Source organism: Montipora capricornis, chromosome 5 (assembly GCF_036669925.1).
Source record: "Montipora capricornis isolate CH-2021 chromosome 5, ASM3666992v2, whole genome shotgun sequence".
Lineage (NCBI taxonomy): Eukaryota > Metazoa > Cnidaria > Anthozoa > Scleractinia > Acroporidae > Montipora > Montipora capricornis.
The window spans coordinates 10,914,266-10,940,653 of record NC_090887.1 but is presented as its reverse complement, the minus strand read 5'-3'; the positions used below and the strand labels follow the sequence as shown (position 1 = coordinate 10,940,653).

The 26,388-nt window shown below is 38.2% G+C and overlaps 1 protein-coding gene across 1 annotated transcript in view; it reads left to right on the top strand.

Moving 5' to 3' along the window:
* The first annotated feature begins 5,607 nt into the window (after window positions 1-5,607).
* LOC138049437 (SPARC-related modular calcium-binding protein 1-like) overlaps window positions 5,608-26,388 on the top strand; it is a 38,731-nt gene continuing 17,950 nt past the window's right edge. The window contains exons 1-2 of the mRNA XM_068895704.1: window positions 5,608-5,743; window positions 16,178-16,399. Of these exons, the coding sequence (XP_068751805.1) occupies window positions 16,334-16,399 (66 nt within the window). The 5' untranslated portion in view covers window positions 5,608-5,743; window positions 16,178-16,333. The remainder of the gene's footprint in view (window positions 5,744-16,177; window positions 16,400-26,388) is intronic.

Sequence of the window (26,388 nt, the reverse complement as noted above, 5' to 3'; positions counted from 1 at the left end):
AAAAACAGAATTTTTCAGGTGTCTAAAAGTGACAATTGCTTAATTTGTCCAGTTAAGTGCGAGAATGACTTCTCTCATTTGCAGAAAAACTAATGACAACCAGTGCAAATGATCTACTGTGACCCTTCTACACTGAGATTGCAGCTATTGTATAGCTACAATGCATTAAGAAGTTGAAGGGATACCACACATCTGGCTGCAGTTAAGACAGAGACAAATATCTTAATTCAGTAAATATGTGCAAACTGGATTTCCGCAGCAAGTCGCTGAGTCATGATACCCGGTGGGACCTATGCAAGGTTGTAGGCTAGGCAGATAACAAACACAACTTCGGTTCGCAAAGGAAAATTATTTTATGCCCTGTTCACTTTAGTGCATTTTGAAGGTGTTCAGTACTAAACGTTTCATCTACATTAGCGTATTTGCTTTGCTTTCATCGAGCCAAGCCAAAGGTTCGATAACTCTGAAAACTATCGCGATAAGTAGACAATGCGCAAGTAATGGTTAAAACTCCATCATACTGGATGGATACTTCAACTGGGATTGAAACATTTCGCATGTAATGCGTTTTACATAATCGTTTAAGAAGGACTGTTCACCGGCGCTACAAATGAAGAGTCTTAAACCGATGCGTTCTGATAAAAAGCCTTATTTTTGGGAAATGTTTTTGGCAAAATTTTGATTGATGTGCAATAGTATGGAACGGCCCGTCCCATACTATTACACATTACTCAAAATTTGAATGCAAAACGCATAAAAAGTGTGCTTTTGAAACGAATTTCTTGCTCCATAAAAATATGCACTCTTCTGTGTGACTTCTAATAATTTGTCACGATGCTGGACAACAAACTGGTTCCGTCAAGCACCCTTTCTTACCGTCTTAAGGACTGAGCTGCGACAGCAGCGTCGTTCGACGAGATGCCACCGAAAGCACTTATAAGCCGGCACCTCAGGCAGCTGCCATATTTTCAGGTGTGTGTTCCAAGAAGAATACAGCACCGCAGTCATTTTGAAAGCGGTTCTATTGGAAAATCAAGGGATTTATGACACTCTAAGAGTTTCAGTCTCAAACTTTGTTCTCTCTTTTCAGTGTAAGCATTTTCCCATTTCTATCATTTCTCATCGATGATTTTGACATGAAGCTGGAACAAGAGACCGTGATCGACTCTTAACTGGAATTACTTGCTGGTGAAGTATAGCTCTTTGATTAACGACTTACCTCGCGACATAAGCAACTCTAATTTTGTGTATCGAGTGGCCTGTGAGTTGAATAATTCTTCATTTATAGTCCGCACCTTTGATTGTCTACCAAAAGCAAGAAAAAATGAGAAGGACACTGGACAACAGGCTCAATTAGGGGGACTAAATCGAGATCATGAAAGGTGCAGTTCCAGCTAGCTTTGTTTCTGTTAAGTTGCTTCCGTCCCCTTCCCAGAGTCTCCAGAGAACGCAGATATTTTCATTCTCGGTCTTATCTTATTGTTATAAACAGATATTTGACGTTTACTGTTAAGTATTAATTTTCACACATAAATATTTAAAAATACTTGTCTCATCCGAAATAGCTCAGTGGTTGGTCACTCTCTCTGCAGCGGCTTCGTAACTTTTGACCAGCAGTGGTTTCTTCAGGCGTGCTTGGAGCCGGGGGACGAAAACTAAGGAAACGAGATTGGCTGGTAACTGCATTAAAAATTGGAATTTCGATTTGTACGTTGCAAGTGGATATCCGGGATAGTAACAATATATATGACTCCGCACGCGTTTCGAAGCTAAGCTGAAGTCACAGACAAAAGACAGAACTTTAATGACAGTAACAAGTTACTTAAAACGTATTGCAGTGGACAATTTTTCAATTCACGAGATTTGATATTATTTCTTAATTGTGTATATAAGTTTAGACTGACAGGCGGACATGTATACCTTTCTTTGAGCGGCAGGTTTTTGCCTGAAAAAGGAGCTTATATGACAGATATATAGTCCATCTACCGACAAGCCGCATGATTAACATTGATGTCGTTAATGATCTCTAAAAGCAGACTTACTGATATGGAATCAACAACACCGACACAATCATAGCTAAAAAAATCAAATGTTACTGTTAAGAACTATATATTCTAGTGATAAACGCATAATTTTTTTCGAAAATGCGTCATTTACATGTGAAAATATAAAGCAAAAAACTGAAATTATACCGTCTTAGTTTCACATCAATATACTTTGATATGACATTTGGCACCTGATTTAGACACCAACAAACTTTGAGCAACAGCTAAAAATTAAAGTATAACACGGGTCATGTCTTTTCATTTACTTTTTTTCACATGGCAATGTTGTGGATTTGCTGATGAAGGATAAATGGAAATACTTCTTTTAATAAAGAATTAGAGTTATTAAAAGTTTTTCTCGATTCTACCTCCTGGTCAGTGCGGTAATCTTCACATTGCAGAGCGTTAATCAATTTTCTCCTGTGTTAAAGCTAATAGTCTATTTATCGATCGCACGACCTCCGTTTTCGTCGCCAAATGAACAGTGTGTTGAAAAATCTATGCTATGATCGGTTTTGCTTGTTTTGTATAGGGAATTTTAGAATTCAGTGAAGTAAACACAGTGAATTGTTTCTAAAGTATGGAGACATAACTGTTCCCATCTTGGAGAAAATATGCCAAAAATAAAGTTAAAAACAATAATGCTATTAAGGACGAATCTAGGCGTATTAACAAGATTCTTGGATTGTAAGTGTCTGCATAACACTTGGTTTGACCTGGATTTTAAGAAAACTAATGAAAGATAATTTTTCGCGAATGCGGCTTAACGCCAGTAGCTTAGTGAAGTCCCTTTGGGGGAACTCGTTCCTCCGGCCGGGAACTTTAATCTCTTTTGCTTTTAAATGTAAACGCATTAGGTACTCGAGATTTTAAAAAAACTTTCCTTTGTTTTCACAGTCAAGTTAAGAATACAAACTTTGTTTGAGAACAGTTTCAAAGGCTAACAGTGATTAACTAAATTTTAAAAACTGAAAAGATCTAGCCTGAGTAGCACATAATATAAGACAATGAAAATACGTGTCTAGACTACAAGATTTTACGAAATCACTAATAAAATTAAACAAACTGCTTTATCTGCATGTTTTTAGCGCTTAAGTTGTTTGGGTGCCCTAAAGAATAATATCACTAATTGAACATCTTTTTTTTTCAATATAATATTTAGCCTTTGTGTTTATTACAAATAATTTTTTAAAGCTTGTTAATTTTGAGCTGATTTGGCCATTTTGTGAAGATTTTGCATGCCATGTTCAAGATACCTTTGGCGACGCCTAAGTTTTTGGCAAGGTGTGAATTTGAAAGCCCTTTATTTACGTTAGTGCTGGAGCTCTTAGTTTTTTTTTCTTGAGTTATAGCATGGGTGGTGATGCTCAATGCAATAGACCAATTTCGATATATTAAAATTCAGTCCTAAACAAAAGACATCATCTCGAGGCTCTGGGGAATAAATATAATAGCCTGCGTAGCTGGCGGGATTTTCGTGCGCGAGTGCTTCTGATTTGGTTGCGAAGCTGTGAAAGCGAGTGGCTCACTCGCGGCTTCGCTGCTCGCGAATTCACTCGCGGGCTTCGCCCGCGAGGGAAATTGGCGGCTCCGCCCGCTCACGCATCCCGCCAGCTACGCAGGCTATAAATATAAGGATTTGTATGAGTTTATTCCCCAGAGCCTCGAGATGATGCCTTTTGTTTTCGACTGAATTTTAATATATCGAAATTGGTCTATTAAACTGTTGTTGTTGTTGTTGTTGATGATGTTGCAATATGTGTTCCCAGACACATATTAGTAAAAACCTTCCAGAATGTGTAAACAAATTTCAAATTAGTTTCTTTCGTACAAACTACACCCATCAATTATATTTACAAAACATACTTAAGTCATTGTATCCCTTATCTTAAAACGTATCTCTGTATGCAATCTTGATGACCGTCATTTGAGATAATTTTATGGCTTAAATGATTTCTACAGGCCAATAGTTTGATATTAGTAAAGGTCACAGAATATGAGTTATAATTGGCTCTTTCAGGCGGCACTGTTTCAGTACAAACGGAGGTTAATTTTAAAAGGCGGCTAAGTGCACTAAGCGACTACCTTAGCTGCTCGTCGATGTAAAGGCACTTAAAGCTGGCCCGCTATTTGAAAAGTCAAACCATCCAAAATTTTGGTGAGGTAAGATTTATTTTTCCTATGAATTGAGCAACACGTAAATCCACATGTGCCTCATGAGCGCCTCAATCATCCGATGCAAATTTTCAAGATTTTTCATTTGCGCAGTCCTATACTTGCGGCGGCAATTATATTCACAACCTCTTCTTTAACTTCCGATTTACAAACTGTACGATTTGTTAAAAGGTTTCAATTAGTTGCCCAGTGACAGGATTGTCAAGGATTTCATGAAACAAGGAAGTACAAGAATCAGAAAAAAGGATACGCTTCAAAACAATGATTATCTTAGCTTTTATTCCTGAAATATATTCAGTTGAGGTTTTAACAGGCAAAAATTCTAAGAAAATGCTGTGAACGCCGAATTAAGAACTGTGGATTGAAATTTCTTAGATTATATTTAAGCCTGGAAATTAAGTAAACAAAGTTCAAATAACTTTTATTATATCAGCACACATTTTGGTTTTTCTGATCTTTTTGTAACGAACTATTGAATGTTTTGGGACAACGATACCGAAAAGGCGGGAAAAGTGGAATATATTAAAGAGATCCATGATCGACTGGTTTTCCCGTTATCTAAAAATATAAACAAAAATATTTTCGGCTCAGGCAGTACAAAAGTAGGAATATTTAGCGTTGGTATGCATTTTTGTAAAACAAGCAGTGCAGCTCCTTAAAAACCAGAGAGGTCTTGAAGATTAGAGACTAGGCAGATTTGATTAGCTTAATCAACAGAGAAACAAAACCGAAATTCTTGAAAAAGCTGAAGTTTAAAAAGACCGTTCTATAATACCACAGGAAGTGCTTCAACTGTTGAGTCGATTTTGTTGATAACAAAAATCGCTTTACGCATCCTCAAAGGCATGAATACTGGAATTCAAGTACGTCAAAAAAGGCCGTCGGTTACTTTTACTTGTGATAGGCAATGGATAGGGAAGCTACAATTGTCACATGTTAAATACGTTGCGTAAAAAGGATTGGAGGACTTGGAAACAACAAGAGATGAAATGGATGTGGAAATGACCTCACAGCGAGGATTCTATACGCGGAAATGTTTTAGCTGCACTTGAGAACAAACTGGAAGAGATAATTATAGGCCTATTACTTTCCAAAACACAATCTTTCATTCTCATAAACCACAGTTGCCCCGCCTTTGACACTTGGTTTAAAATTTCAAGAGCATCACGCCGTCGAATACAACTTCTTTCCTTTGCGAAACCCAGATAATTCTTCGATTTAATGTTTCTACGAAAAATTGGCATGTACCCTCACCTCGTTGACAGTTCTTTAGGAGTCATTAAAGAAAATCTAATGGAGACGTGCTTTTAGTTGTACAACGATAACACTAATTACCTAATTTAATTAGGTACTCGATAGCGTTAACCTTCAGTTTCTCTTCGGCTGCTTCTATGCTCCCACATCGTGACCGCAATTAGCGTTGGCCTTGCACGTATGCCTTTAAGCAGCTCCGATCGGAGTCGTTGTTATGCTGGAAATTTAAGGCTTTCTACAAAACAAGATCCAAGAAACCTTCAGTATTGGTGGGTGATAATTTGAGTTTGCTTTGACAGTTTAAAGTAGCTTTGTTTTAGTGTACGTTGACTTCCCGTTTCAACCAGGTCTCATATTCGTTTCTTCGCGCGTTTGATCGTAGACGGTCCGATCACGCAAATTAACAACCGCACCAGACAACGAACAAGGCGCCTTATTTATTTGCAATCTATTCTGCTCCCAATCTGTCAAATTGAAGCTGACAACACTATGCGTTGTTTGTATCAGAGCTTGTTTTTCCACCAAAGTGCCACCACTCTAGATGACAACTCGCTCAAGTATCTCGGTTCTGTTTTGGAAAGCTATTCTAAAATGGCGGCAAAAACAGCTAATATTTGTATGGGCTTTGTAGTTCATAAGCTTAGCAACTGTAAATATCAAAGCATATCATGTGATTTCACAAGGCCAGGGACCAAGCCGGCGTCTTTTACCAATGCTGATTACCTCCAAAAAACTCTGTCATATTGTCGATGAGACGTGGAGACGGGCGGCAATTACCTCTAAACAGAACTATCCATTTATTGTAATATTCAAATCACGATATTCATTTGATATGTTGTCCCTTTAATATAAACGATACGCCATCGAAGACAGTTAGTCGGGAACAAATATTTAATGGCAGACAAGGAAAGACAGTAAATCATCGATAAAGCAGAAAAAACCAATTACTTGTACTGCGAAGAGGCACATTAGCAAAACTGTGATAATGATTTTAACATAACTCTCTTAACTATTCTTTTTTTTGCAACACTTGAAGACCATAATCTTTTGCGAAAGGGGACGGTGTAGATGCGTCTCAAAACATCATCAGATCGCCCACTCGTTATTTTCTGGCTAAACCATTGATTGTTATATTGCACCTAATATCAAATTGTTATGATTTGTCAAAACTTTCACTTCTCAAAACTGTCAAGTCATTGAGCAATTAACCTTATTTACCAACATCTCAATTAGTCTATTTACATGGGGAGCAATGAACGCTGCTTTCTAGCTCAGGTTAGTGAACAATTTCTTGTGTGTATCTTTTCTGCCTCGCCAATTTTAAACACAGTCCAACCACACTCCATTACAACTCAGTTTTACTAGCACGCGGAAATAACCCGCTGTGGATCGACTTCCGACTTGTTCTTGGACGTATTAAACCTCTTGGCCGGCATTTTGGACGTGTAGTCTCCATTGTTTGATGAAATTAAGTGCGATTCTTTGCCACATCAACTATCACATCAGTTTAACTTTCAATTTTTCCTTGTTTTAATTCTGTTTGCACCTGTAAGGAATTAAGAACTTGTCGAAACGGGAATGCATCAGGATCGAGCCACGTTAGCATATATCATTTTTCATTTCCGGCGCTTTTGGGGCCGACTTGTATATTGCTCAGATCGGTAATCGTTTAAGCCCATAAAGTATTTTCTTTTGGTTTTAGTTTTGTATTTATTACTCTTTTTTTTTGTTTATGCACTCGCACCTCGTGTCTAGTGAAACTAACAGCGGGTAGGTCAAGAATTTGAGATCAGCGCCACCATGCCTTTTACTCGCAATAGGACATCAACGAATGCTTATATTCGACGCCAAGACTTCAGACTGTTAGCCTCAAGAAATAATGAACGTTAACAAGATCATCATCGCTTTCTTTGAACCGAACTTTTTCTTGCCTTGGAACAAGTATTCGACAAGCCGGTTGGCCTAACGAGATAACGAAGATAGCTCGTAGAGTACAATTCGACTGACGTAATCCGAAGGCTCGATAACATCACCCATCATTGAAAGTGTTGTCAACAGTGATTCAGATGTTTTCTGTTCGCGGATTAAACTATGTTAGTACAGTTTTCCATGTGCGAAGCTCACTAAGTCGAGTTGAAAAATTAGGGCGGAAAACAGCGCCACAAGACAAACATGAAACGCGAAACGCACCTTTTTGTGTAAACACCATACTTAAACTTAGCGCCTTAACACCCGCTAAAATCTGTTGTTTTAATCTTTTTTATCAATTTATGAGGCTCACCCACACTGTTAAGCAATATTTCACATGAGAACATTACTTTGGGATCATTGAGATTTGTTTTCAATATACCAGCGAATGAGCAGAACGTACTCAAATGAATTAGCCTTTAAGACTTGCTCTTAAATCATTCAACCGCTGAACCGAGAAAATCGAAATTGCATCTCACTGAAAGAACTGTCACAGTTTCTGAAAATATTTACAGGATAATTTAATACGACAATAAAACATTTGGTGTGCAGTAGTTATGAATAGAAACATCGAAATGCCGCCTACGAATCAATTGTATCTTTTACCTAAGTACTTGTATTTCGGAGACTCAACGGCGCGGAGATTTCATTCCATAAGAGCCACTTACATTGGTCAAATTATGAGAAACTAAAGGCTTGCGTTTTCTTTTAAGCTGTTTCAAGACAAATCAGGCGAAGAATCTTAAAAAGAAATCAAGAAACAAAAGGAAAACTATATAGAGGTTAATGGTTTTTAACCTTATTTCCGTTTATTGTTAATTGAAACCCTAACCACGGGTATGTAACGTAAAATTCGAAAAATGCTGATCTTTCGGAGATTTTCTCACAGTTTGCTGGGCCGCGGCTGTCTGCTTTCTTCACCTTTCCTTATGCCACCCACAAAAAACTCCAGACGTGGTGCATGTCACTGTGTCGAACTGAACCTCATCGTGGCAATATCCAACGGCGCTTGAAGAGAACTCCACAACTAAGGAAACAGTTTAAACGAGGAAGGTGTGTTTACATCAATTCAAGGTAAACTGAGAACTTTGTAGCTAATTCGGCAACACTTAAATCTTCCTTTCTCCCGTGTTCTTGGCATGGAACTTAAGCGCAGCTGTTTTATACATCCCTCTTGGGAGATCTATCAGATCTATACGGACGTTTCTGTACTGAGTTTAAAACATAAAATGTAAGATTTTGAGCTGTACAATAATAAAAAAAAAAATGTGGATTAGCCAGAAAATGGTAAAGTATTTTCGCAACTTACCTCATGAAACAGCGCGTGAAGTCAGGTGTTGAAAAGTGGTTTCACACAAAGGGCACGATTTTGGCAAGATCGTGTGATTATCCGCTCATACACATCGCAACGTCAAAGAGCAAAAGCATAGGACTTATTTTAATCTTTTCTTTTCTTTAAAATGTCGACAAACGCGGTATCGTACTCTTCCGGCAATAATACGAGGAAGACATAACACAAACAGAGGTAACTGTCCTGCACCGGCCCAAGAGCAGTGAATTCGATTTCTCTTCATGTGCAAAATTGCCAGGACTGAGGAGTTTTGCCTTTGCCACTCAAAAGACCGCTAATCTATAATTCCTTTACCGCTGTTCCCTGTTACTGCAACTTCGCGAAATCAGTTCTAATCGTGTGATAAAATTGATTCGAACGAAGTATTCACTTCGCAAACTGAGACTCCAAACTGACGTGATCAGTTTGATATTGGTTTAAGAGAAAGTTCCTTCAAATAATTTTCCTTTTACGCAAGTTTACGTCCTCGAGTAATTAGTTTAATACATCTTTTCTGATAAAATACAAGCGTGCTTCTTCCGTCCACCTCTGCAAAATGTACCTTGTCGCTTTCCTCATATGACGTAACGTGGTCTATTTTGGCAAAAAGAGGATGAATTTTAAAAGAAGCGTTAATCGCGTGGATCCGTGAAGCAATGTGGTATTTAAAATATCGTTCACAGTTCACTTTCTGTCAAACATAACATTTCGCAATATACAAAATCGCCACTTATGTGTAAGGGGCTCAAGAATAGCTGTTTTTCAAATTGACTCGAAAGGATTAAGATTCTTGAGAATAACATTCGTCATTGGTTTCGAGAGATAGTCACCAAAACACAACAAAACTAGAGGATAAGATGAAAAAGAAAAGGTCCCAAACTCGATAGAAGTTTCAGAAAAGATTAGATTCTTTTCTACGATTAAATCGGTTATTAAGAGTCAGGTGGAGTTGTTTGTCTTGCTAAAAAATAACCTCTTTATTTTGCCTTTGTCCCAGCGCTATGGATAAACTTGGATAATCTTATTTCAGTTCTGTGAAAATGGAATGATAAACAAAATTCATCCGATTATTTTCATGAAAAACATTCTACTTGTTTTAAATCTTACGTCAAAGTCTCACCGCAGCTTTTCGAAGTTTTCTTTCGTTTTAATTGAGCTTGTTGCAAAACGATTTTTCCATTTTCAGATTAATAAACGGTTTACTGTGGCCAAGAAATAAAATGACTTCCCTTTTTGAGTTAAACGGTCAGCTTAAACGCAAGGCTAAACAAAACGGTATGATTGCGTTTGATTTCAAGCCCAACGAGATATGAAACGCCTTTAACTGAAAAGCTAAGTAATTGTTTGTATTGAACGTAAAGAAATATGACGCGTCATTGTTTGCAAACAATCAACTTACGAATTGTCTCAAGGACCATCAAATGAATGGAAAGGTTTCGTGCTCAAGAGAGCGGAAGCACAAAACGCCGACGACGTGTCCGAACGAGAATGAAAGCTCCGCACTGAGAATTAATACGCGAGATGTTAGAAAGGTACGCTGAGATTTTAAATGCCCCAAACCAGCGACATTTTGTGGATGGCGTTTTAATTCTCAGGGGAGGAGGGGCGGATGAAGTAGGTAGCAGTAGGCGAAGGGTAGATGACGTACAAGAAACTTGCAGAATCACAACGCATTGATTAGCTGGAGTGTATAACCACTGCGTCATAAATGGACGTCATTTATTCTGCACACTACACATCACAGTTAAAATATCATGAATTCTTAAATGCAATTCTTGTCATACTTGTGTCACATGTATAACATCAACCGGAAAGAAAGATCTATTGGCACTTAAATGGCCAACCCAAAATACACTTTGCACTTGAGAAAAATGAGCTAAACACTGAAGCATTTTCTGCTCTGATCTAATTAAGCTGAATTGTAACAATATTCAAACGGTTTCTTTATATTCTTCGGCAGAAGTCAATTTGCGGGCTTCAGCAGCCAAGCTTCTCGGTACAATGCTAACAAACTTTTGATGTTTCTCACAAGTGTGAGGTTGACTGGCAATATAATTATTTTAACAGAGTTATGAGATTAGAGTTAGAGTTAAGTTTCCAAAATCCTGAATTCAAGACATGTTTTGGAAGCTAAAATCCTGACTTCAAGATTTTGGAAGATCTAAATCCTGAATTCAGAAACACAACAAGTATCTTAAACATGAATAAAAGCTAACCTTGGGCCTAAACAAGAGTTTTTAGTCCCAAGGTTAGCTTTTATACATGTTGGCTTCCAAAATCTTGAAGTCAGGATTTTGGAAACTTAAATCTAACTCTACGACATAACTCTATGAAAATAACGCTAAGAATATCTGCCCCCCAAAATACAAGTGATTGTCACAAATTTCACATAGATTTCAAACCGTGAGGGCGTTTTTTCCGTTTCCTCTTGCATGGGTATGTAACACAGCTGAAAGTTTTTAGTCTAATTTGACCGTTTTGGCCTGGAAACGAACCCTAACGGTTTTTGCGTTATCAGCAACTTTTCATCTCTATTTTTCTTCCCAGATGTAAGAAAAACATCTTTTGCATGTCCCAGTGGACGACGCGCTGAATTTACATGCGGTATTCCGGGTTCTAGAATCAACCTGTTAATAATGTCTACTGGCTTTGCCTCCGCTGTTTGGAACGGAATTCCGCTGGGGTTGTAAATTGCCGACTGGTTTCCGACCTAAAATGTAATCATTACATTTTGACATGATTTCAGTTGTTTCTTTTATCATACGGCTGTTACAAACGTCGATCTTGGGTAGAGGAATGATCGCTTGCGCAGTGATTGGCGCGCCGGACTCCCACCCCCAGGGTCATTGATTCGTGGCTTTGCTCAGACACAGTTGTTTCCTCAGACAACAAACTTTGCTCCATACTGTCTCCCTCCACCCAAGTGCATAAATGAGCACTAGCGACATGCCGTTGGGGGTAAGCTTGGGATGGACTGGCATCCCGTCCAGGGAGAGGGGGGGGGCCGTCCAGGGAGAGGGGGGGGGGGAATGAATAGCAAAACTCTCAGTCGTTTATACTACGGAAACCGAGAGAAGCTCCGGCCGAGTGAACACAGTGGCTTCACAGCGCAGCGTCAACGAAACGTAGGTTTAAAACAATTAATATGCGTTCTCGTCAGTTGTTCGTGATTATTTTATCTCTTTTACGTTGCGTTGTACAGTGGATGCGTAGTTAGTTGTCTATGCCAGGTTTGTTACGAAAGGTCTTGAAGTAAAATAGGGAATGAAGTATTCACCGGCGAGTGCTGACTTCTAGAAAAACACGTATTCAGGTTATTTAGCGTTATTTCATGTACAGTATATTTGTCGACGATGTTCACTGGTTACAAACACTGAAGTAATGTTTTATAAAGGAGTAGCAGTGTTTTATCGGGTTCAAAAATACGAGATTTAAAAAACATTCCTCAAAGAGCGTGTCCCTCGGGAGTCCGAACAAAGGTTCAAAATGTGAGGGGAAAATATTAGCGTACAAGAAAAACAAAATAATACTGTAAGGCTGGTTGTACGGCTGTGAGGATATGTATATTTTTGATTTACCAATATTTCGTCAGGCACGGCCTGACTATTGTATAAAGAATTCTAATGAGGTTTAAAGCTCATGCACGTGACGTTTTCTCGATGTTTTGATAGGCTGTTGGGCTCGTGAACTATTAATTAATTTTTGAAGCCACTGAAATTTCTCTTGATTGCCAACCACGAAACAAAAGAACTTTTTGTTTCAAAAGCCGAAAAAACCTCTTGTTGGCACGTTGATAGAGAGTTTAGTATTGCGTTTACGGCAGACGGAAAGCATTAGGTCGTGTCGTACCTCATTGAACGGGCGTCAGGATTGGCCAAAAGAACAATAGAACGAACAAAGATAACATTGGACTTAGCACAGAAAACAATAGGAAGTACGACACTATACAGTCAATGAAATATAGTGTTCACCAAGAGGTACAGCCGTTTTTTGGATGTCACGCAACGCCCCAGTAACTGCTGCGAAGCATTGGTGAGAATTTTACCTTGAAGAATGGAAGAAACCTGATTTGTTTTAGCTCACTGATTTTCTTGCCTGTTAGCTACAGATTCGGATCAAGCAACTTCTCAAATGGGAGAGAAGTTATAAAAATAGGAGAATTTTCATTTTTCTTACGACAAGCAGCATCCTTTTCGAGAAAACGCAAAGCTACATGCATGACGAGTTTGCCCTCGTGTTACCGTCAAAATCACACATGTGGCTATTTTACTTTGTTGTTTTGAAAAGCACGGCAAAGAAATACTCTAAACTGATGTTTGCCGCAAGTGCAGCACGCTTTTTTCATGCTCATTCTTGCTTTTTTGACTGCAGAGCTAACGCCCTTTGATTAGAAAGGAAAACCAGTGGTCTTCTCAAAACTAAATTGTCAGCACTTCGCGTATATTCCAGTCCTTTTCAATAAGGTGTGTCCGTTACCCAAGAATAAAACTTGTATAATCATCGATTAGTTAGGAGAAAAAATATAAATTTAATCTCTGCGTTTTTATATAGTTTTTAATTTTCTCGTTCAAAATGCATTTTCTTCAGTTTCGTCGCGTTTCGTTGCTGTCGCTGTTGTCCATGCTTAACCTCCCTTCTTATCGTAATTTCAGTGTTGACAGCTCTCGATGTGGTGTCCCAGAAGTAGCGTCCTTTCTTAATCCTAGGTGGGGATATAGTTTGTTGCCGGTTAGCTCTCTCTTTACCGAGGGGTTTTCTCTTTGGACTCTGTGTCTTCGGTTTTCTCTCTTCGCAAAAACCAACCCGTTTTAAAATGTAGAATTTCAAACCCTGGAACGCGAATTCGCGTTAAAACGAGTTTCCTTGAGCTTTTAAGTCAATTATTCAGTGATACAGACTATTTAGGTATCTATTTCAGGAGAAATGTGAGGATAATTGGACAGACGAGGCGTAAAATATCTCTGAATAGCCTAGCTTTCCGGCGGACAATAGAAGACAATTGAAGACAAACTCAATTCTTTAATCAGTTATCTTAGCATGCTTGCGTCGCAAATTTCCGGAATTGAACCGTCAACTCAGTCGTTTTAGCACTTAATATAGTTCAGATAAGCAAGATGGCATCGACCGGATTACATCAAGTCAGGGAAAAACTATACTAGGAAAACTTACCTAACAAAGGTTTTTTATGATACCTGTGACGCAAAAAATACCTTTGATGAAAGCCCTTCAATCGGACAAATAGTCGAGTGCAAAATCTAGCAACTTTGAGAGAATAGCATGTTAAGCAACAATAAAATGTTGCCAATCCACATCCTATGTCTCAAGCTGGAGTAGGATGAAGATGACTCTGCGAGATAAAAATGGTCTATTTTTGCCGGACCCAAAAATGCTATCTTATGATGACATTATTTTCATTTTATTTGTAAAAACAAAACACAGTTTTTCCAGCTGGATGTTACGTCTAGATATCTCTTTCTGGGTTATATTTATATATTTGGACAAGGGTTTGAGGTTTTTTACATTTTGTCTAGGAATCTGGGCTTTTCCTGAGCTCCGCCGAGCTAATCTAAGCTATGTTTATCTTGAGCATACAAAGATAAAAGATCTCATCGTTAAGCTGACAATCGAATCAATTTGTGTGGCCACAAATGGACCCTACTTTAGCCTCGTCTATGTAAACCGACTCCCTCAAAAATTGTAGACACTTCGACGGACTGTTAGCATTCGGAGAACGATTTTTTTTTATTGCAAAAAATACACAAGATTAAACGTTCTTAAGTATTATTAAAATTAAATCGGTTTTCTTTTTCTATTTTAAGTCTTGTCAGATATTCACAAAGAGTCGTCTCGTTAGACTAGGCCTGATATTTTATCGCATGCAAGTTGAGTGCCTTGCTGTGTAGAGATGAAGCCTTCGAGCGGTTATTGCCTCCTGGGACCTCGTGCCATACGTTTTTGTCTGACTTTACCGGGCCAGTGTGTTCGGTGGCAGAAATCTTTTACGTGATTGCTCAGTTAGCATGCAAGTGTAATGGCTTCAGTCCTCTATGAAAATCTAAGAAGTACAAAAACTTCCTTAATCCTAATATAAACATCCATTCGACTCTTTCAGTCCGATTTATGTATTTCATATTGTATCAAATTGAAATACTTTCCGAAGACGGTGAAACAATGATATATTATACTCATTACACGCAAGCGTTATAATTCCAGCGTAAGAAAAAATGATATCTCTGAAACAATTCAAACTATCAAGCTCTAGGAAAAGATACAAATAATAAAGTTATTATTATAATTATCATTATTATTATTATTATTTAAAAAGAAAATGCTTGAGCAAAGTACTTCTTCCGATCGATGACTAAATAATTGAGACAGCTATTCCAGACAGACGTGATTCGTGCAAAATACACGCGCGTAGTCGTTTTCCACGCGTTCAACCGTAACATGACTGTGGACATGAATAATTGATTTAAAGATGCATAGGCTACTTAAAGATCTTCCGAATCCAAAAGACATCTTCTGCAATTATTTTAGTTATTTTGGTAAAGCCTGGTTTTCACTAGCGACGTAATCACAAGCCCAAGCATAAGCAGCTTATGCTAGTTAACACGAAGGTCGACGTAATAAGCACCAAAATCAACCTACGCTAACCGCCATTTCGTTCAAATTTTCAGACGCAGGGAATCTGGAACGAGTCCTTTAATTGGCTGGACGCAACAAATTTTCTTTTGCTTACGTAATACGCTGCGTTTCGTTTTCACACGACGCAAGCGAACGCAAGCATAAGCACAAGCACAAGGAAAAGGAAAATGTTTGACCCTTGTGCTGGTGCTTTGCGCTTGTGTTTATGCTTGCGTCAATCCCGTTTTCACGTTGAAATAAGCGCTCTTATGCTTTGCGCTAGTGCTTGAGTCGCTAGTGAAAACCAGGCTTAAATTCTTTGCAAACAAATAGTTCGCATTGTTCCGCTGGATTGTATGTTTTTCAGTCATTTACAAAGGAAGTTAAGAAATTGTTTCAACTTTTTTTTGGCCTTATCTCTTCAGAAAGCCCGGCACTTTGCAGGGCTGTAAACAATTAAAGAACTCGTTAAGATAAGAGATGAGAGAATGTGCGTAGTGATAAAACTAACCTCGATCGAGTCTGCAAATATGATACAATTTTATATCGTCGAATATCGTGTGCATTCTGTAATGCGCGAGGCAATAATCAGGCGCTAGCATGCTCGAACAGTCGAGACTAAATGATTAGTACCTAAAGCGGATTTCCACCTTCTAAAATAAAGGTCGCCGAACTGCACATACGCGACGTCAGCGAACGCAGTTAAACAAACAATCTCAATTACTCGTAATGGCCCGAGATATTTTCTTTAAGAACGATTACCGAACTTGTCTTTCTATAGTGTGGCTGTAACACAATCTGGTGAGGAGAATTAGCTGGCGCAGAGATCAGTTTGTAAATAAGTCCCTGCAACAGAGCTGCCAGTTGCATAGACACACGCTGCGGAGACAGATACCAAGCAAGAGGCAGTGAGTTCCTGAAGCGACAATCAAGAGCAATGGAGAAGGCAATGCGATTAGTGGTGCTGGCGATTTTACCGTTTCTTCTCCTCAACGGATTGAAGGTACGAGAGTAATTAGCGGCTAACTTTCTGTGTTGGTTTTATTTTGTTTCCGGTGGTTCAAAGTTTATACAGAAAACTATATTTTCGGTATTGTTAATCAGCAAATGACAGATTGTTCTTGTTCGTTGAAACTCGCTTTCTATGTGCTGACAAAGGGTAGCATTTTTGTATTTTCCTGCTGTGCGCTGCAGTGGTTATTCTCGCGTCTTCTTTGAAACGACGTGTTGTGTGTGAAAACGGTTTAGTTTACGTTATTCCTGCATTGCTTTCAAGGATAATAATGAAGGCGTTTTGGATTGCTGTGATATCACACCGTCTCTTCGCCGTAGCTTCATTTCGAAATAATGGCAACATGAAAGACCCATTTGTCTTCGACACATATTTAAAGTTGTTATCGTGTGATTTCATGTTTTTAACCGGAGATACGGTTGCGTGTTTTCCCTGATCGGGAAGGGGTCGGTTTAATCTCACCTAGCGCCTCAAGAGGCGCAAACAAAAAAAATCGACATCTTCAAGGTGGGTAAAGTGTTTTTTAAATGAGGGAATTCATCATAGTTAACTTCCCAGTGTATTTTGAGTACATATCCTAGTGGGACGGGGTCACAAGGCCAGTTTTTTGAAGTCTACCATGGCATTCACTCACGATCAGCAAAAATCGTCCCCTTAGTTTCCGCCAGCTCGAGAAAAAAACGCGAAAAATTTGTCGGTCAGTTTGTATACCACAATAGTCAATACTATTTGGGACGAACTTGTGATTATGCTATTTAAGAGACCTTCTGCGTACACTCTTCAAGAAATACGGCAAGGAGAAAAGATAAAGCCATTGGTGGAGAAACAATAAAGTCGGACTTATCTTATTATTAACAGAAAATCGCAGTAATGTATAGCTACTTAATTCTTATAGGCATTACTTCTTTTTAAAGCTTTAACACTTCTTGGGAATGGTCTCGCAATCTAGACACTCAAAAAATAACTCTACGTCACACGAGCACTCAATGTTGTGCCTGATCATGATGTTGTGCTAAGGCTGAGTGGAGGGAATTACAGAAGTGACAACCGCTTAAATTCTTGAAGGACTTCTCACACTTCCCATCGGATCGCGCCCTTTTCTCTTTTTATCAATTCATTCACCACTACAATCGACCTAGATGTAGAAAGAATGCCAATTGACACTTTGGGCACATTAATTTCTACCTTAGTCCGTCTGAGCCCCTGTTCAATTCTATCAGTTGCTAAATCCACTTTGATTGAAAACAGCAGATCGTGGAATCCTAAGCATTTTCCCCGATTAAAATTGGTTTGTTTGCCCACGTAATTTAAAGGTTGACAACGTTATGTTTGGGTTATTTCCGAATCCAGGGGGCCTTGTCGTCATATGTCGAGATAAGCTGTCCCGATTTGAAAAATCGGCCCAGGAAACTATGAAATTAGAATCGTATCTTAATGTGCGGTTTCTGTATCTCACTTACACACCCGATGAATGTTATTTACCCCTTATTTCCTGCATGTACGTGCGACAAGGCTCGCAATATCTCCCCAACCGCCTGCATTTGCATACAATAGCGATAAAACGCGTAGAGGTTTAAATGTTTTCTATGATAAGCTGATCACCCACAAAAGAAAACGAAAATATCTCGTACAAGTGTACGCCTGTGTTTACTTGGGTCAAACGACATCCGTTAAACGCTTTGTACCGGAAACGGGATAACATCTATTTGTAATTGTGATTCAAGCAAAGAGAGAGAACGAGAAATAAACAGGATATTTAAAGTGCCATTAAAGGAAGGTCTCGACTTTTGGTAATCAACCCTTCTCTTGTCAGAGCAAGAGCCTTTGTCAAATACTCTCTCGAAAAGTCAGAGAAAAGTGGCAACAACACAAAAACTAGGAGGGCGCTTTTCTCGAATTTGAAGGGCTGCTCTTGTCAGCTCTTCCAAAATCAAAACATACCTATCTTGACTCTTTGGCGGTTTATTTAAAAAGTTTAAAGAATGAACGCTTTTAGCTTTCGCTGAAATGATTTCATACTAAATATTTTAATCCAGTTTTGCTGTGAATATTTAAGTAACATTGTTAAGACTTAAAAAATGTTATATTTAGTTCAATTTTTTTTTCAATCTCTTAATTGCATTATAGTGGTTTTGTTTTGCGAGGGCGTAATTTTGTGCATTTTTTTGTTCTAATTTTACTCAATGTTTCAGCAATTTATTAATTTGCGTGCAAGAATGACTTCAGGGCTGTAACAAATCCTTTAGAACAGCTCTCGATAGTGGATCACGTCTTGTTCCAAGACGTCACCACTCCTCGCGAAGCGAATTTCGACACGCCAAAGAGAAGAGGATTTTTATATCGTGCAAACTGGAGCACATTTAGCACTGATTTTCACATAGATTTATTCTTAATCATGATATTCTTGCGGAAATCATCGACGTAATATTCTTAAAAAAATAAGCACGATTTTGGAGACTGCAGATGGGTGGTAAACGGACGAAATTCGATACTTGAAGGCTTAAGATCTTTCTGCCTTTGGCAAAAGATATTGCGCCCTACGTTAAAAGCAGTTTTCATCATCCCAATCTAAGAACAGAGATGGAATTCCTAGTTTGATGTGCGTGGTAAATTCTGAGTCGAATTTTACTGGCAGTACAAAAAGTAATGTCACTTCTTGTCCCATAGTTAAGGCACCATTCAAACGAGAGAGAAAGTTCAAGCGAGGAAGGAGGTGAAGGGGGGGGGGGGGGGGGGGGGTGGAGTCTTATTTTCTTTAAAAATTTGCTTGAGTTCCCTTTTTCCCGAAATTACTTTCAAACTTGTTCCCAGCTTTTTGATCCCTAAAATTCATATTCCTAAGATATTTTGTCATTTTTCCCACTGGGAGGGACTCTCAAGTTTGTTCCGTCAACAATGCGAAGAGCTATAATAGAAAAGCAATTCGAAACCGGGGTGTGAGTAGAGTTTCCTCAGAGATGTAACGGTGCAATTACTGATGGCGACACTGCACGTACCGGTACTTAAATTCAGCGCATTTTCACTAAGCAAAAAGTTGGCATTATAAAAAAATAAACCTCTTACTGATCGCAAATTAATAAAAGCAAATATTAAGTGCATAGACGATAATACTTTAAAATATTCAGCTACGCAACCCTAGCCAGGCTAGTTTCGAAAAGACCACGGTGTCAGGGATCAAGCAAGATGTTGCATGTTTTCAATTGTAAACATATGAAAATGCGAGTTATCCCCTTGAATCTCAACTGTGTTCTTTTTCTCGGGTAGAGTTAGACACCAGCGTATTCAACGCGGGTGAATTCCAGGGCTGTCATGATAATATTTCTGAAATTTGGCCTAAGCAATTACTTTACAGTTCAATGTTCTACAAAGGCATCTATTCGCAGTTGGGAAATTTGCAAAGTAGTAGGTCACCTGGGAACTTAGACTTAATTTGTGAAATGACAGTTTAACCTAGGAGACTCGTGGTGGGTATATCCATTAGATCTTTCCGAAGTCATGCTTGAGAGGAGTGTAAGATATGTCGTATCATTTCAAAATGACCGCCATTCTTGCCGCAAAATTCAAAGTGTATTTTATTGTTAACAAGGCAAAAGGCGCTAAATTGAAAGCCAAGAATTGATATCAAATCTCCAGCCTTTTTAAACAGCTATAAAGAGCGGTGAGCGCTTTTCATGAATTCAGTGATATGCCACCTCCATCTTTTAAGACGCTCATTAACGAAATGTTTCGTTTATCACGGTTTCATTTTCTTGGCCACAACAAGCAAAGGTGCTGTAAACCGTCAACAACGAATTTTATTTCACATAAATGACACCTCTACTGTCTCAAGACACCTATATAAAAGCATTAACAAAGCTCTTTCTAGCTCTTGAGCAGTTCGAATGAACCATATAGGTGCTAAGATGCTAAACGCTTTACTGTTTACGATTTCCTTCGCCAGAATCTTTACTAAAAGGAAAACTGTGTTCTCTTTTGTACATTAAGTCTTTGTATGATGTATTATTTTCATTGTTAGGAATTTCAAGGACCGTTCTCGTTCTTGGCTTAAAGACGAAGCTCATATTAAATCTTATGATTCAATTACCAACTTTAATCGCACTCTAGTTTTATAATCAGGAATGAAAATCGCCTTTTGTTTTCTTAAAAAGTGGTTTTCTTTTAAGCAAGAAGCTTTCAATACTCAGTTTAGTCCGAATTAAACCCACAATTAAGATTGATAATAGACTATGCAATTTGATCTCCGATCCTCTCGCTTGTTCGGAAGGAACGAAAAAACTGCGCTCAGAGAACAATAAAGGACATGGTTCGAAATCTAGAGCTTGTTCTTTTTGGGATAGGAATTGATCTGGCGCGGTTTTCAGCTCGTTAATCACTCTCAAAAGAAGTCGCATTATTTTTCTTTTTTGTTCGGTTTAAGCAGTTCCAGAGGATAAAGATGACGTGATGATGATGATGATGATGATGATGATGATGATTAGTAGTAGTAGTTGTAGTAGTAGTAGAAGTAGTAGTAGAAGTATCATTATTCAAATCTTGTTATTGATTTTTGTCTCAGTGTAATTAAGAAGAAGAGCTGCGAAAGTTTTTGCAATTGTATTACTAATAACTATGTTCAACAATTTCAGTTAAGCGGTAAAAGACAGCTTGAATGAGACGTTACCTTTCATTTTACAGCAGTAATTGAGAACGCAGAAACTGATATCCTGCCCAGCCCTGCATTGAATTCTTGCCAAAATGCCAACTTCAGTTTTACGCGACACTGCTAACATTTAAATGGGAAAAAAACGGTCAGGTCACCCACACAGCTGTTTGCTAAAAGTGTGTAATGTTCGGGACTGTCCATAACAAGACTTAGTGTGTACCATTTTAAATTTAATGTTAAGCAACATTGAAAACTAGCCGTGTAAAATATATGAAAAATAAGATACGAAAATTGCACGTGCAGAATCTTCATGGCAATCAATAAGTCTGTTATTTCTTATAGTTGTTACGACTTTTAATCCAATAATTGGACTGCTCAAGGACGGTACAAAGCAATAATATTTGAATATGATACGGTTTCATTGACGTATTCCTGTTTTTTTCAAAACCTCTTCTTCATTTGGAAGGCACCCAAAAGTTGAAGGGTTTTCCAATTGCCTAATATAACCTGCATGATATTCCTTCTCGAGAACATCGATCATTTTCAGCGATGGAAAAATGTCAATAAACGTAACTTTAGATAAGGTTAAATTGGATCTGAATTGTTCAAGTTGATCCATTTATATGGAAGCTAAGACGTGGAGATCGCAAGATAACTCCATCGATGTGGTCAGGGACTGAGTGCTTTCCATGTTAACAACACGGTAAAACATGTTATGTTAGAAATTTAAAGCAGACTGTCTTTGACTGCAACGTTTGAAACATTTTAACCCAAAACTAGAAGATTGATGTCGTAATAAACTTAAAACTGACTAAACGTTCCTGACGACACTCTAGATAAATAATGCCGTTTTCCTGGACAGAACAAGAAAAACGTGGCAAATCTTCAGGGTTACTTCTTATTATTCCGTAAGCAACCCAAATGTAGCTGGCATCGTTTGAGTAAACAAGTATATTTCCTCTTAGCATTTCAATGTTGGGTTTCGGCCAGGTTTTGGTCAGTTTAACAGATGATGTTTCCTCTTTTGAGAAGTATCAATTAGACATGAACATCGTCGCGTGCGCATTCGTATGAATTTCGAAAAATCCACTTGAAACCGTGCGGGATCAATTTCAATTGCTCTTAAGCCGCGTAAAAATCTCTTATACCTCTTGCTTCAAAAATGTCACGTTTTTCTTCATCTAAATCAAAGAACTGTAACTGAAGTAATTTAACAGAAAGTTTCATCGAAATAAAAAGGATTTCCTTTCATGAGCTAAAGCCCGTTACGCCGTGACTTTGTGTTTTGCAGTGAGAGAGCATTTCTAAATATTGAAAACCCGCCTCTGTTGCGAAGTAGTGATCTCAATAACACTTACAATTCAAATTTCAAAGCAGGGTATAAGTTCGTAGATTCCGAAAGTGAAAAATATATTATTACTGAAAATCTTCATAGGGCCTTGCCACATTGAACTTTACATTATACACGGTGTTTGAACCGCCTTTGATTTTCAAGAAGTCCTTTCAAGCTCAATACATTTTTGCAGACTGGTGACGAAAATAAAGAAATTTATCACCTGAGTTCTTTTGTCTAGATACATCATCAAATTCCCATAACGTACATATAAAGTAACGTATGGCAGTCAGTAAGGAGAATTAACAATCAGATCTTGGGAGTTAAGGGTTAAAGAACTTATCACATGCGGCTATGGCTGTGCAACCTCTCCATGACGCGAAATAGTTCGCAGCGCCTAAAATGAAAACTAAATAAACACAAGGAAATTATAATAATAATAGAAAAAATTGTCTCGGCGAAATACAGCTTCAAGAATTTAAATGTGTTTAGGTTAGCCTTTGACTTGAAACTCGTCGATTCCTATCGTTTTGTCCTTAACATATTTTATTTGCAATTTACGGTCGTCATAAAATACTATGAAGTTAAAAGTACTTTCTCGTTTTCATGCAATACATTCCATTTTTTCCTGTCTTATCAGTACAATAGTGGATAACACAAGGTGGGCAGATCTTGCCCCCCTCGTCCTTGTAATATTTTCCAATTTATCCCTGCGAAAAACGTCGAAATATACGGGGAACCCTCAAGTCAGTACTCCGACCGATAATTTACATTCGTGAAACCGGAAGAAGGAGCAGAACGAAAATAGTTACTCTTGATGATTGGTGCGGGCTGAAAATCCCACGCAACTCGATCGCATTCTCTAATTCACAAGATGACCAGCTTTCAGTTGGCTTGATAGCATCGATGATAGCACTGCACCGGTAACGCAGAGGTCCTGGTTTTGAATTCCGTTCGAGGAAGAATTTTTCAGGCTTTCCAGTAGCGCACGTAACTGCGGTGATCTGAGATCTTAACATCGCTTGATTGTCTGAGTCATGGGACAGGGAGTCGAAGATTAGCTCCTTCCCGACCAGCGCTTAAAGACAAACACGATTTTTTGTGTGAGGTATGCATACATATGCACATTTTATTTGGCATTTGTCAAGCTCGTTTCAAGTCAAAGTTCTTGCGGCTTTTATACTTAACATGTCAGCTTAGAAAGAACGAAACACTAATGGAGTTTTCTTTTATAGGGTCATTTTTTGTTGCATCGGAAAACAGAAAAAAAAGACCCGATCCAAATTCCATCCATTTGAACTCTTTATTTAGAATACGTTTTTACAGCATTAGTCGGACTTTTACTGAAAAAAAAAATGGAACATTAACTCTCCATTGAATAACGATTTAAAGCCATGGTTGTAATTAAATATGAGAAAGAAAAAATATCAGAGTTTTAAGGCAAAAAATGACTGATCTTAGTTGGTGTTTTCAACTATGAGTGCATGTAGGAAATGTCTTTGACTTAAAAAAAAAAAAGGTTAAATGAAAAAATGTATCTACTTCTGCGGTGATTTTAACCCCTCCTAATCTATGTGGATGTATAGGCCTGGTTAACATGTACCCGTGAAAAGAAAAACTGCATGGCAGTTGGATTGGTTGAATAGCAAACCTGCATCTCCTGTAAACACAAGACTAAGGGAAAACGAAAAGACAGACTTAAGACTGCTTTTAATTTGAAGGCTAACTGAGGACGTTTTATCGTCCAATCTTCTTCTATAATGTGACTATTCGACATGAAAGGAAACTTTAAAACGAAAGCCACTTTTTTCAAATAGTCCGTCTGTAGTTCTAAGGTTAGTGAAGCAGACATTGTTTTCATTCTTGGAGCTTTGATTTTGAGCTTAGTGAAAACGGTTCAAAGGTGCCAAATCCTCTGTCAGCAAATTCGCATTCTATACCAAGTTAGAAGAAATCACTTGACTTAATCCTTCCGATTGCATTAATCGCCTTTGTTCTACATTGTAGCGACATAAGTAATTATTTTCCCCTTTTAGCGCGAAATTAAGTCACGAAGCCATAGTTTTGTGTCTTTTAAATTCCAATTTCCTCTCGACTTTCAGCCACTTTACTTATCTATTCATGCTTTAAGCTTTTACCCTAACAAGTTTTTCGTTAAATTAAAACTGCAAGCTGAGTTCCGTATATTATTTAGGGGCTAAAGAATGTACGCGGGTCACTTAAGATTTTATTAAGAATCAAGGTGCGTCTTTTAAAAGGGACGATTTTGCTTTCCTTGCTTTTTATGGAGTCGCCACAAAGATTAGTAGTCTCACTGTGGCAAAAGTCGGATCATTAAATGAGACTATAGTTTGTTAACCCTTGAAATCATTAGCTCTATTTGACGTTTATAGTTATAACCTCTGTCTGATCCAACAATGGCCTGCAAGAGAACAAGCTCTCCATTGGGTGAACTTACTTAGAGATTACGCCTTTGCGGTAACTTAAGACATTGGAACCAGGCTGACACAATCAGACATGGTTATGAATGTAATTTACAAAAATACGAATCAAGACTCAAAGTTTCGACACCTAGAAAAAACACCTCGTATTGGTGTCGAAACGCCTCGAGCGTCTGGAAATCACGGGCTGCAGACAGGTGATGTGGTGGCCAAATGATAAGGGTACAATTTGTGACGCATACCATATCGTAGAGGCATCTCTTGATCTGGCACATCATATGTCGCGTCTTGAATTGTAACTGTGTAATTTGTTTTCAATTGTCCTCAAACCTGAGTAGAATCAAACTATCTCCTCAGTTTCGAAAATGTTTGCCTCGAATTGCTCTTCCAATTTCTTTGGTTTTTGTTGCGCTGTTGCGCTTCGAAAAAAACGAGAGCCTAGATGACCGCGGGCTAATCGAACAGAAAACCGGGTGAGACTAAACCAAACAAAATTGTTTCTTTTCGAGACTATTTGATGCTAAAAAAGCTATATTATCAGATAAAAAAATTAAGCGGTTTTTAAGTTCTTCTAGGCAATTGCCTTGCTAATGGATCATAGCTCCGTATGAATTTTTGAGGTTTTTGTATTTCAAGCAGTTTTTGCGACATAATCAATTTCCTTCAATTGTTACTCTTGTCTAAATATTCTTGTTTTTAACAGCAGCGACAAGAATAGACCAATGAGATAAACCTGGAAAAAATTCATTGTTGTGAAATGTGCGAACATCGCATTTCCGCCTCGTCCAATCTGCGACTATCTTTTATCTCTATCCTTGGAATGAATTATCTGGATAAACCCTTGCCGTTACGAAACCCTTTATCAACCGCAAAAAGGAAACGACTCGTTTCGTAGATAAATTGCTTCATCTACAATGAATTTTCACTTCAGACAATGGATGAAATTTAAGCAGTAATTGCAATGTAATCAAAACAAAATGAATTCTTCGGCCAATCACGACAGATGCTGTTATTCAAATGAGCCAATCATAACGCAAACCGGCTCCAAGCGCGGGAAATTATGTTCGTGTAAGTTTCAAAATTACTTCTCACTGGTAGCGAATGTGACACGAGATCTTCAAGAAAATCACCGACCAGAAATTACTTTGGACACACAATTGTCAATCGCTCTACACTTCGGTCCCACTTCACAATAATTTGTCTTATTTTTATTGCACCATTTGACAAGTTTTTCACTTTGACCTTCACGGCTTATAAATTCAGGAGTCGGCACCGAAAAATAGATCACAAAAAGCTTCATTAGTTATCAAGCTATTAGTCTACAGACACTTCGACAGTTTGATTCGCTCAGACGTTGTGAAGGTCACACTTTCTGAAGGCCGGAAAGGCCGAAAAAAACTGTCTTCTTAAATGGTCGTATATGTTGACTTTAACTTCGAAAATGAAACTGCAGAAAGCTATGACGTTTAATTTGTATAAAATAGCTTTTGTCCAATTGTTTTTTAATTATCGTTATTGTAATGAAAACATAATCTACCACCAACTCTGGAAATATATTCAACAC